The sequence below is a fragment of the Astatotilapia calliptera genome, chromosome 18 (genome assembly GCF_964374335.1).
Source record: "Astatotilapia calliptera chromosome 18, fAstCal68.1, whole genome shotgun sequence".
Classification (NCBI taxonomy): domain Eukaryota; kingdom Metazoa; phylum Chordata; class Actinopteri; order Cichliformes; family Cichlidae; genus Astatotilapia; species Astatotilapia calliptera.
The window spans coordinates 36321404-36334593 of record NC_137439.1 but is presented as its reverse complement, the minus strand read 5'-3'; the positions used below and the strand labels follow the sequence as shown (position 1 = coordinate 36334593).

The following is a 13190-nucleotide window of genomic DNA, read 5'->3' as shown; positions in this document are numbered from 1 at the left end:
CTGTGTGTGTGTCTGTGTGTGTGTGTGTCTGTGTTTCTGTGTGTGTGTGTCTGTGTGTGTCTGTCTGTGTGTCTGTGTGTGTGTGTCTGTGTGTGTGTGTGTCTGTGTTTCTGTGTGTGTGTGTCTGTGTGTGTGTCTGTGTTTCTGTGTGTGTGTGTCTGTGTGTGTGTGTGTGTGTCTGTGTGTGTGTGTGTGTGTGTGTGTCTGTGTGTGTGTGTGTGTGTGTGTGTCTGTGTGTGTCTGTGTGTGTGTGTGTGTCTCTGGGTTGTTCACACTCTGATTTTAAATCCGACTCGTCCAATAAAGGAGTCAGGCGCCTCTGCAGGAGCCAATCAGCTGTTTGAAATGTCAGCTGTGCACTGAGCTCATTAGAATCCATAACAAAGCACATTTTTATCTCCACAGCAGGTAACGTGTGGAAAACAGTAAACAATGAGCTGATGCGGGCTGGGATCAGCTGATCCTCCAGGACTGCAGCTTGTCCTCGGTGCACTGAGCTCAGAGGCGACACGTACTCGCAACTTAAAGGTTAGAGGTCACGGACCACGATGGATTTGGGTCTGGGACTCCAAATCCCAAAGACGCTTTGTTAGTGAAAAAGCACCAACCAATGAGAAGCAGTCAGCTGCAGCTGTGACGTTCCACGCTGCCTTTTCAGAGTTGTTTCATTACATGCGTACATCCATCAGCCTCGTGTCGGCCTGCGAGCAGCAGCTGCTGTTGTGGCTTTAAAATTCAAACATGGCTTTTTGAAATGATTTTAAAACTGTGTCGTGTTTCTCTACCTAACAGTGGCTGAGCACATTCACCCGCATCAGCATTTATTATTTATCATCAGTCACAGCGTGATTTGATCTCCCAATCAAATACCATAATAAGTAGCTAGACTGACCCCTCGGGGAAATGGGACGATATAATCAATAATCAATAATCAAAGGTTTCCTCTGTTTTTGCCCTGCTGTACGAGTGTGCACCTGATAGTTCTGCAGCAGTATAAGGCTGAGGTAGAACTCTGAGAAGGCCAGCTGCAGGTCCTTTATGTTCCTGTGCTTGCATCGTTCCTGCTGTGACAAGGCAAACACCGTCTTCCTCCTCCTCAGGCCCCGCCCACTGGCTGAGCTCTCCCTCTGTGCATCCAGCGAGGACTGCAGCTCGTTCTGCAGCGTGGCGAATCGCCGCTGAGCCTCTGCCAGCTTCTCTGGAAGGAGAGAGCGAGACACGGTAAGGACAGAAGAGACAGGATAATAAGAAGTCTTGGTGAGCCTTGAAACCAGTGCTACCAGCTGTATTACCAGAATAGAAGGTGTTGATTTTGGCCAACTCCTTTTCACACATCTGGAAGAACTTCTCCTCAAATTTGGCATAGTACCGCTTGACAGTATCTTCATCTGTGACTGCAACAAGAGAGAAGCTGTTAGAAGAGCATCTCACAGCAGGAAACAAACCTGTGCGCACAGAGTTAAGGAAAAGAAACAAAGTGCATGAATAAAAATGGGCAAGTGTGTGACTGTGTGTGTGCAAAGGCCTGTGCTGCTGTGCTGCGACCAGCAGGGGGAGCAGTGAGCCGTCCAGCCCCTGTGCTGTGTGGAGATTCAGGATGGAATATGAACTCCACTCAGTCACTTCAGACTTTAAGCCTAAACATGGAAACTCTGCTGCAGCTTTCAGAAACACTGAGAGGACAGGAAGAGAAACTTTTAACTGAGACTTAAAGACTGTGTGAACAGATCAGCGGTGACACAGCAGGTGTCCAACTCCAGGCCTGGAGGGCCGGTGTCCTTGATCCAACACAGCTGATTTAAATCCTCAACATGTATCTGAAGTTCTCCAGAGGCCTGGGAAAGAACTAATCATGTGACTCAGCTGTGCCGACCCAGGGTGAGATCTAAAACCTGCAGGACACCGGGCCTCCAGGCCTGGAGTTGGACCCCCTGTTCTGAATGATGCATCTGTATGTTTGTTATGTCACATTATTATTCAACTACTTTCCATCCAAATGAGAAACTGTTACACTGTAATCATGTAAGTGTGTTCACTGTCAGTATTGTGCACCTTTGGTTCTTATTCATTTAAAACAAACATGTGTAAGTGTTAGGAAGACATCCCTGCTGACTCTGGAAGCTCTCCTCTGATGGTTTATAGGCTCAGTCGCCAGTTTCAGGTCAAACTTCAAGTGCAGTTTGTAAATGTTGGTCAGTTGTAGTGACAGAAAGACAAAGGCACCTTATGATGGAGCAGTTTCAAAGCAGGAGTGCAGGAAAGCAACATGTGCTTGGTGAAGGTAGCCCAGGACCAAACGGACCTTTCTGCTCGTCCTCAGTCTGCTGATTGTTTCATGATCTTAATGCAGAGTTTATGTTGTGACTCATGGTCCCGTTGAGAGTAAGACAGACAACAAACATGTGACTACGCTGGGGTTAAAACGCTGTTGAAATGTGCACAAACGTGCGGTGATGGAGCGTTGCTGAAATCACCTGACACAAGCAAAATAACCACGGACAGTGGAAAGTGGGCGTGTCCACTTTAATCAAAGCCACGAGTGGCAGTGGGAATGTCTCCCTCAGTATCATGAAAATGAGGTTCTGTTCAAGCATGTCATGGCAGGAGTGCTATACTTACCTGGACACTGACTCATGTGCTTTTTTAGACCGTTACCCGTCCTGTAATTTGGACCATTTTCATCTCAACAACGTCACATGTCACCGATTCTGGTAAACTTGACCTGAGCAGACTTGTGTGTCCGAGCTGAGCCTGCTGTCACGTCAACAACAGGCAAACAACAGCGGGGTCAGGTGGTTCACAGTGTGCACACTCAGTGATTCACTGTGTTTCAGAGTGGCTGCTTTTAGACAAGACACCAAATTAACTAAATTGGCGTGTCCAAACCACTCCCTCGCCCTCTCTCAGCAGTGCACAAACACACAAACAGCCACCGCTGTCAGACTACCGTAATCTCCTTATCCCGTTTTGGCCTTATTCGGCTCTTTTCTCTCCGTGTCTCAGTCAAGTCATAATGATTATTATCATTATTACCATTATGCCATGTCTGTGTCTCAGCTAAAGCCTATACTTTCCATTTGACAAGTATGTTTTTTAGCAACACCCTGCTTTGCACCATTTCGTGTGTTCTTTTGTGGAACGTAGCAACTACAGCGAGTACCCAGGCGCCACGTCGGGCTCACAAACACAGACGTGCGACAGGAACGCCACCGCGTTCTCTTCCACACAGATTTTCCTTTACCGTTCGTGGATACGCAGCATTAAACTCCTCCCACTACCTACAGTGAGGTGTTAGTGCAGCTGCACAGAAACATTTCTTGCAAACACACTATCCTCAGTGATTGTGTGCAGTGTGATCCTGCACGGCTGGTTACAACACTCCGTCTGATACAGGCTGACAAAGTCTCTGACTCGGACAAAGAGCGCTCCACTTATCCCTGCAGCGTGGACCCCGGCCTCTGGGACAGCATCAATGCATTTGCTCTTTGAGTCCATGTAAAGCTGCACACTTTGCATAAATTGCATTCTGTGATTTCATCCAGTGTTCGTCACTAATCTGGACTGATGAAGCGTTCTGGTCCAAGAGTAGCAGTCTTGTTTTGCATTTGGCAAGAGTCGGTAGCATCACTGGTAGCATGGAGCAATATCTCAACGCTACAGGTTAGTCCAGCTCCTCCATCAGTGCATGTCATGCAAGAGGCTTTGTTGCATCTCCCAGCAGAGTCTGACGAGCATGGAGGAGATCCCAGAGGACAGGGCCGTAGAAGAGCCTTAACCCATCAGCAGGACCGGCATCTGCTCCTTTTGCAAGGACAAACAGCATGCCCACAGCCCACTGGTGTGAATGTCCAAACAATCAGAAGCAGACTTTATGGAGTGGGCTGAAGGCCCAGCATCCACAGGTGGGCCCTGTGCTGAGCCGACTAACATTTCCTCAGAATAGCAGAGCTGGCAGGTCCAGCCTTAGCACCCTGTGCTTTAACAGACAGGAGCAGGTTCATCCCTGGACGATGAACTGAGACCACCTTGGCCTAAATCCAGCAGAACGCCTCATCGTTTCGCTCCATCCAACACCGTCAGCTGCAGCGGGTCCTGGGCGTGTCCTGGTGCACAACAGTGCAGCCTCTCGTGGCCAGAGTGTACAGGCAGTAGGGCCCTCATGATAATGTCGTTTCAAACACTGGATACCATTTTTGAGGGAACAGGGAAACTTTGACCTCAACAAGAGCAGTAACAGCAAAGAAGAAGAAGTGTTAACTTTCAACTGTACGTTTGATTTAACAAAATCATTATTCAACATTAAGTTAAGAGATTTGATTCATTTTACAAATTATTCCAATAAAACATATTTTCACTAATAAACCAACACGATACCAACGCCTACATAATGTAATTATCACAGAAGAGCAAACACGTGACAGAGAGACGAGTCAGACGGGAAAAACTAGAGGAAACCAAAGTAGAGGAAGTGCATGTCAGCTGACGTGGACACAAATATGAGGACGACCAGCCCGTGAATCACAGCCTCTCGTGGGGAGCAACGTGTGACTATATAACACGGCACCACACAGCGGGGCGGTGCAGACCACACCAGAACCATCTATAGTGTACAGTATACTACAAAGCATTCATCTTCAGAGGTGCTGTTAGGATCCCAGAACATTTGAGCTCTTTTGTATTCGCTGGTTTTAACCCACTCGTGGAGCTTTTTCAGCATCGTGTGCAACAGCGTTTGCTGCCTGTGTGCAGCTACGCCCACTGCAGGGGGGGAGAGGGGCGCCAGAGTGCGTTCCCCACTTCCACCTCGTTAACATACAGCTATGTGTACCTTAGCTAGTGCACATCACATACAGGTGTAATAGAAAAGGGAACTTTACTGTGGGGCCAGTGGGCCACACAGTCAGCAGACTGGAGCTCAATCAAACAACAGTGGGACAGTGTGAGCTCAGGTGGAGCACTCTGCTGTAAACATGGCAGCTAGTTTATTCACGGACTGGAATGTGAACAGGGTGACGGGCGAAACGCAGGAGCGTGTCGAGGTGTGCTTCAGGTGAAGCTGTGTGACCCGACTGAGGATGATCAGAGTTTATTCACTTTCCTTTGAAACCTCCATCGTTCTGTAATCTGTATCCAACCTCGTGCAGCATTTTCAGGACGCCAGCTCAGCATGATGTAAGCTTTCTTTGGCAAAACGCAGGTTTAGACAATCGCTGATTGTCATTTACAGGAAACTGCTGTCTGTGCATCATTTAACATCATCGACATGTTTACATTTCTAACAAACATTATTACGATGCTGGGAAAACAGCCTAATAAGTACGTTGCTATTACAATAACAATGTGGTCGTCTGGTATAGAGCAGAGCAGCGGCACATCTACCTGACAAAGTAGCTTTGGTGGGAGGCAGCAGGTGAGTGTTGTGTGACTGAGTGATCAGGGACCATACACAGTACCCACCCTCCATCACATGTCACTCAGCCCAGCATCAATAAGCCATGTGAACTACAGATGTGGGTCTGGGACTGGTATTAATCTGTAACACTGACATCACAAGAGGAAAGTCAGGCATAGCACTCATTAGGGTTATGACACATGTCAGGCTCACCAATGATGTTTTTCATCCCAATTCATAATTAAGCAGCTGAGGTCATCTCCCTGTAGCTCTAAATATGAACCACCGTGAGCTGCCCTTCGTTTGACAGTCGACTGCTCACAGATTAGTTTTGTAATTACTCGACTAATCAGATCATCATCCATTGGTCGTAAAACACAGCAGCATCTGCTCTCATATAACCATCATTAGCTTACAGCTTGAAGTGTTTCAGGTCTGTGCTAACTAACAATAAAGACATGATGATAGTTTATTACACTTTTAATGAAATTTGCAGATTGTCTCGGTGTAGTTTAATAACCTCAGCTGCTCCTTCATATCTAAACTATAACAGGACACCGGAGTAAACTCTGCAGCATCTCACACTTCTGATAATCAGTTTTCTGAGTGACGTTTATTCAGCTGTGTGAAAACTAGAACTTTAATCTCAGCCAAACCGATTTACTGAGGAACAAACAAAACACAAAGCCAAACAGTAACATTTTTAAGTTTTCTAAGGCAGCGGTCCCCAACCCCCGGGCCTCGGACCGGTACCGGTGCGTGAGTCCTTTGGTGCCGGGCAACGCGAGAGTTGAGGCTCAGGTGTGAAATGTCTGGTTTTCAGGGTTTTATCGGTTTTCAGCGTTATTTTGTTATCATTTTTATCGTTTACTCGGTGTTCCTGGGTCTTTTCACGTGTGTTATGAATAAATTTTCTTTTTTCGGTACCGGTACCAGTTTTATTTTGTTGTATTTATCCGCGACACCTTAAAGGCCGGTCCGTGAAAATATTGTCGGGCATAAACCGTCCGTGGCGCAAAAAAGGTTGGGGACCGCTGCTCTCAGTGACTTATATACCATGTTAAACCTGAGTAGAGAAAGACCGCGGGGGGTTGAAAGCGATGGGAGTTCGCTGTTCTCCCCGGTGTTCTGACAAAACATCCTACCGTAGCATAAATTTATAATCATGTCTATCAATCCGTGCTACCTTATCAGAATATACTACCTTACGTGGTTCATGCTTCCATCATACATATCTAGAGGTAGGACGTTCTGATGGCCAAATCACACGATCACAACGTGCTTCCAGCACACAGTCATCTAATGTTAACACACAATCATGGAGGGGAAACTCAGCTGTTTTATTAGAAGCTGTTACATGGTTTCCTCACAGTTTTTGCATTTGTATGCTAGGATGCTTCGTTAGGTCGTTTACAGAAGTTTAGAAGCACTAAATCAAGACTTGAAAGATTACTTCAATTGAGACTCCAAACTGGAGTATTTTTGCACAAAAAACAAAAAACGCATGTTAGCTTGAAAGGTTAACAGATTGACGACAGCTTAAGGAAAACAAGTATCAACTGTAATAACGAAGTAAGACATTTAATACTAACCTTTTTCACACGCACGAGATCGGGGTAGGATCAAATAATAGGCGTGTACTATTAAAAGCAAAAACATGGCTGTTTTGAGTCAGTAACAACCAGTAGGACGGCTTGATAGGTAGGTTGTTTTGTCAGAACACCGGCTCTAGTGAGCCTCGAGCTCCCGGTCAGCTGTCGAGCTGGTGGGTGGCAGACGTCTCTGAAAACGTCGGAGCACCTTTACAAATATGTGATGTCTGGATAAACCGAGCAGATATTTGAAGCTTACGCAGCTACATTCTCGCCTGAAAATATCTTAAAAGTTTATTTTGTGACCCAGAAAAAGTAATAAGAGTAATATTAAAACTGAGTAGCGGCCGCCACTGTTGGAAACTGGAATTGGCGAGAAGGGTCTGGCTGCAGCCACTGTGGAGCGCCATATTGCGACCTCCACAGTAGCCGGAAACACGTCCTCTGCCTGGATACAAGGCAAGTTTATTTGTATAGCACAATTCAACAACAAGGTGATTCAAAGTGCTTTACAGAGACATTAGAAACAAGAACAAATAAAACAGTGTATAATACAGTGGAAACCTTGCAAGTGGATCGTAAAGGTTGGGAGTCTTTCATATACTGTATATGAAACAAAATACAAAGATTCATGAACCCATTAGGACTTTATCACCTTTTATCTGAAACGTCACTGGTAACATATATGAGCTAACTGGCATTTAAAGAGTAAAAAAACAATGTAGATCAAATTTGGGTTTTGATGAAAAGGACTGGAGCTAATTTAAAGTCGGTAAAAGTAGAAAAATGTTTTAATAAGTAAGTGAGGTTTATTTATTAAGCGCTTTTCGTAGACAGGCAGTCACACACACGAGGCTGAAAACAAAAGGCGACAAAGCTTTTGTTACTGTGGCCCCAGATTGTGGAACTTTCTCCCTTTGAGCCTGAGATCTGTGGACTCCGTGGTCGCTTTTAAAAAGCAGCTAAAAACTCATCTTTTTAAACTTGCTTTTGGTTGATTTTGATTTTTAGGTTTTAGCTTCTGTGAAGCACTTTGTGATTTTTATCTTGAAAGTTTTACTAACTTACTTTACTTACAAAGCGCTGTACACAAAGGTAACAATAAAGAAAACATTAAGTAACAAAATAGACAATATAAACAATGCAAATTCAAAACAATTCAGAAGTGTTGATTAACAGAAGGCCTGTTTAAATAATAAAGTTTTAACTGCTTTTTAAAGGATTCCACAGAGTCAACCAAACGTAACTGTGGTGGTACGACTGAAAGGCTCCGCCCCCTTTCGCCTTCAGTCGTGTTCGGGGAGAAACCAACAAACTCTGAGCCTGTGAGCGAAGACAACGAGCAGCAGAGTATTTTATAAGAAGCTGGGGCCATTTAGTGCTCTGTATGTTAAAACAAGAATTTCATCATCTATTGGGAGCCAGTGTGAAGAATATAAACCAGCAGTGACGTGAGTTAGTAGCCTGGCCGCTGGCCTGGAGGCGGGAAAGAGAGGATTTATCCAAGCTGATAAACAGGGCATTACAATAATGGAAACGCGATGACACAAATGCATGAACAATGTTTTGTGATTCAGCTGAGGAAACCATGTTGGAGTTATAAAATGCTATAAAATATACATTTTATAGCATTTTGTGAACATACACATATTTGGCAACGAACAAGCTGAGAGAGAGTTTCATATTGTTTGCTCTCCTTGAACAGAGATAACAGTGCACAATAATCAATGTTGATGTTAATCAATTAGATGTCCCAGACTCTACTATTAATAATACAGCGGTCCCTCGTTTATCGCGGGAGTTACGTTCTAAAAATAACCCGCGGTAGGTGAAACTTTAGTTTTTACAATGATTACAGATGTTTTAAGGCTGTAAAGCCCTCACTACAAACTTTATACACTTTTCTCAGACAGGCATGAACATTTCACACTTCTCTCTCTTGTTTAAACTCTCAAAGTTCAAACCTTTGTAGAAAAGTAAGTCCAGTGTTATAGAATGAAACCAAAGGCACCAGCAGGTGACGACGTTTCGTCGACGCTGTTGTGTTTGTTGGGGAGAAAACTCACAAACATAACTCACAAACATACAGCACGTCAGAGTCACACTGCTAACCATCGAAGTTTTATGTGAATTTGACAAGCTGAACGCATTCTGTGCTGTACAGGAGACACCACACGAGACTGACTGACAATGGTCTACAGCCAATCAGGACGCAGAACACAATGCTCTGTAAAAAATCTGCGAAACAGCGAGTCTGCGAAAGGTGAACCGCGTCATAGCGAGGGACCGCTGTACAATCATTTCCAGTAGCGCTGCTGATATATGAAATGGTGAGTTTTGAGGTTGTCTTCAAACAAGTGCATTGAACCAGGAAAGGGTGTTTGAAGGATCAAAAAAGTAAAAAGTAATGACTATTTTATATTTATGAAAAAACCTTTATGCAGAAAAAGTAGCAAAGAAACAAAAACATAAGACACGGACACTTTTGGCCACGAACAAGCTGAAGGGATGGTGATTTTGTGTTAAAACACTTAGAACCACGTTTATTTCTCAGCAGCATCGATAGTAACAAAAACACAATTTAGTCTTCGCTGTCAAAGTCGATTTAACTGAAGTGTTTCCGGCTGCTGTGGAGGTCACAATATGGCTCCCCAGTGGCTGCAGCCAGGTGCTCTTGGAATTGGCTGGGCCGCGCTATGAATTCTGGGATAGGTTGGGCAACGAAGGATACACCCGACCCATCCTTCAGATCTGGGGAAATGAAGGACGCATTTGTCAGGCGCAGAGTCTTTGAATTTGGACAGCCTCCGTTGCTGTCACGTAATCGGCCTACAAATGCGGCCTCTGAAGGATGCAGCCCCTGAATTTGGACACAGCTATGATACCGGAGTTGCTTCTTCTTCTTCGGTGTTCAACGGCAGCTGGCATCCTTGTACATGCAGTGCTGCCACCGTCTGTTTCAGTCCGTTACTACACGCTTAAATCCTGCTACTTATTCCTGCGTCTTTCAGGAGCTTACAAAGCTTCAAACGACACGTCGGCTGTTAAATTAGTCGTCGACGATTTTGATGGTCGACGAATCGTGGCAGCCCTACCGTGAGCGACACATGATGACCCGTGCTAGCTACAATAAGCAGCTAACTGCCCGTCCCTAATCAAACTGAAGAGCGTGCTTCAGCACAACCAAACACGTGAGCCGACCAGAGCTTGGATTATCTTAAAACTGTGATCAAGGTAAACATGTCATTTTTACATTTACACAGAAACATGTTTATTCTGTGTAAGCAGTTTAAAATGTGTGAAAGTTCAGACATGATCGGCTTCACACACCACCTCTGAACTCCATCTGGATGCTCTCATCGTGAAACACTGGACAGATGTGACATTTCACTCCGTCTGTACCGCTGACTCTCTGTGCGTGGACTAGAGCCTAAAACAGGTCCTCGGGTTTGAAATCATATTTGAATTCACAAAGCAGCACTCGCTTCACTTCTGCTGCTGATTAAAAACTAATAGCACTCAGCCGTATACGCAGGATCAATGGTCCTTTGGCAGCTGTAGCCATGTTTGGTGCAAAGCAGCAGTGGAAGCGGCGACACGATTTGCTGTTTGGGTTTTCTAACATCACATTTGGGACAGAAATAGGCCCTTCAAGTGGTTGAAGTTGCTTCTGTCAAAATAAGATGAAAGATCAGGAAAGCGCACTGTGCTAGTCACGTTGTTTAGTATTGCTTTAAGTCAAGTTTAAGTATGCAGCGCAGTGACACGACCAGGCCTGTCATTACATGATGGAACACAGGCCTCTGATCACTGGTTTGAAGACTTTCTAAGATGATTTGAGGCCTTAAATTTTGGTCATTTTGTGGCTCCTGCTGCTGTATTTTTGCAAAGACACATAATTAAGCAATAATGTAGGCTGAAGTGTCGTCATATAAAATGACTGGAGGTAAAGAACTGCACTTCCAGTCAGAGTGTGATGCTGTTTGTATCCTGGGCTTTCATGTGTTCAGCTGAATCCAGATGAAGCTGTGTGCAAACAAACCAAACTACTGCATAAAGACAGACGTGTGCGTTTCCATCACACGCCCATCTTTGCTGGGCAGCAGATGCCTGCACTGCAATACACATGAAACCTGGGCTAACATTAAACTGCAATCAGACTCTTCGTGCTTCCCACTGTGGACACCTGAAGGGGCTGCTGGGCTCCCACTCAGTAATGATGTGCGCTGCTTTCTTCAGTCACAAACGCTCAGCAAGCTGCTGCAAACAGGCACAAAGCCATGAGCAGCAACTTGTTTAGTGAACAACACATTTATTGTAAAATCAACACTGACGTTGGTTTAAATATTGCTGCTGATATGTAGGGACATTAGATCAGTTATTAGCAGGAAGTTTCACCCAGATTTGCGACTAAAATCAGACCTGCAATAGAAACGTGTTCAGGAGCAGCGCGTGGAGAAAAAGGCCTGACACAACCCAAACACTGACATCAGGCAGCGACGCCGGCTCGCCGTAACGTGGAGCCGAGTCCTTTTACACGGCGTGAAGTGTCAGGGTCTGAGGTGGGTGGCTGGAATTTCCATAAGGCTCCTGAACTTACCTGGATCCGCCCCTGGGCGGGGCCAACTCCTCCAGCTCCTGCGCACCTGGAGCCTATTGCAGGCAATCAAGCCAGAGGGATTTAAGCCACACGTTGGTGTTCATTCGCTGCCAGTTTGTCATCAACACATTTGCTGTATTCAGCTTGGCTCACGCTCCACCTCCGGACTCAGGATACCAAGCAATCATTCTGAAAATCTCTGTGTGCCTCACCTGCCTGCCCTCCTGCCATCACACTCCATCTGAAGCCCCGGACCTCAGGCCAGCCTTTCCACGCCACTCAGCCTCCCCTGGATTCTCATCACCCCCCTCTCAACACTCTGTCCCCTACTGCAAGTAAGAATTGCCACTCTTACAACTGGCCACTGCAGAGCTGCCTCCACCACCTCCCTAACTCCACTGTCTTCTCTCCTCAGTGTGACTGTTCCCTGCTCAGCTCCACTCTGCATCTCAGGCCCCGTTCCCTCGCCACGTTTCCCAGGCCACGCCACGTCAGACTCCACGTCCTATTGTTCTTTTGTCCTTGCTACGTTTCTTGCACTTAAGCCTAATAAATAATTGTTACATCATCTGCTGTCTCTGCACCTGAGTCCTGTTCGTTACAGGCCACTCGGCCCCGTGACAGTGAAGACCAAGAGGCGGAGCCGTCCCTGAGACGGTGAGCTGTTTCGATCCTGTGATCAGTCCCTCACCAACAAACCAAGTGTGACCCGTTCCTGATCCATGTTCACACCAGAGATGGCGCCATACCACTTTTCTATGCCCGATACGACATCGTACATTTGGATATCTGCTGATACAGATATGAATCCGATATGGTCCATTTTGTAATCAATAAAACTGTTTATAGCTTCCTGCAAGTTCATGCTCACTGCAGCCAAAGGATTTCACAGTTCAGTGATGCTGATCTTTGTATTTAAACCTTTAGCTCAACTTTCAATCTAAGTGCTTCAAGTAATATTCAAAAGTAAATTAAAATGCAATTTAATGCAGATTTCAGAAACTCTGTTCTGGGAAAAAGGAGTGCAAAGTAATGTTCGTATTCAACAACTTAAAAAACAACAGGTTGCACAGTGGAGCACTTACAGCTGCACATACACATCCAGAGTGGATCAGGATGGATGTCGGAGCCGTTACCATCATGTTTAACCTCAGACTCAAGTTTCTGTCATTTCTAAACTTAACACAAGGATGAAAAAGGTGTTCTTCATGTTTTGGGGTTTTGTTCAGCCTGTAACAGTTTTTTCCAAAGTAAAACGTGAGTCTGTCCATCGTTCGGTCACAGACGTCCCAGCTCCATATACCGCCTCTGAGGCTGAACGTGGGAGTGCTCCACAAACATTCACAGAGGAACTTGCTTTGTGTCTCTGGGATAGCTTTCTCCGAGATGCCGGTTTGGCAGCACGTAGCGCGGCTCCAGATGCTTTCAGTGTGAACGCCAGCCCGCCGACAGGTCCCGCACGCAACAGCCGCTCTGTCACGTGACGCGTACTGCTCCGACGCGCTGAGGTCACGAGCCGGGTTACGCCCTGTCGCAGGTTTTGTGAGGTGCTTTGTGATATTTGATGGATCGGGTTACATTTCTCATTTCTCCTCGATATCCGATC

General features: G+C 45.6%; 1 protein-coding gene across 2 annotated transcripts in view; it reads right to left on the bottom strand.

Annotated features, from left to right (window-relative positions):
• The window catches only part of LOC113010999 (solute carrier family 53 member 1), a 37392-nt gene that overhangs the window by 12034 nt on the left and 12168 nt on the right, over nucleotides 1-13190 (bottom strand). For both annotated transcript variants that reach the window (XM_026150357.2, XM_026150358.2), the window contains exons 3-4: nucleotides 1293-1394; nucleotides 975-1198 (exon numbers count right to left, since the gene is read on the bottom strand). In XM_026150357.2, coding sequence (XP_026006142.1) covers nucleotides 975-1198; nucleotides 1293-1394 — 326 coding nt within the window. The remainder of the gene's footprint in view (nucleotides 1-974; nucleotides 1199-1292; nucleotides 1395-13190) is intronic.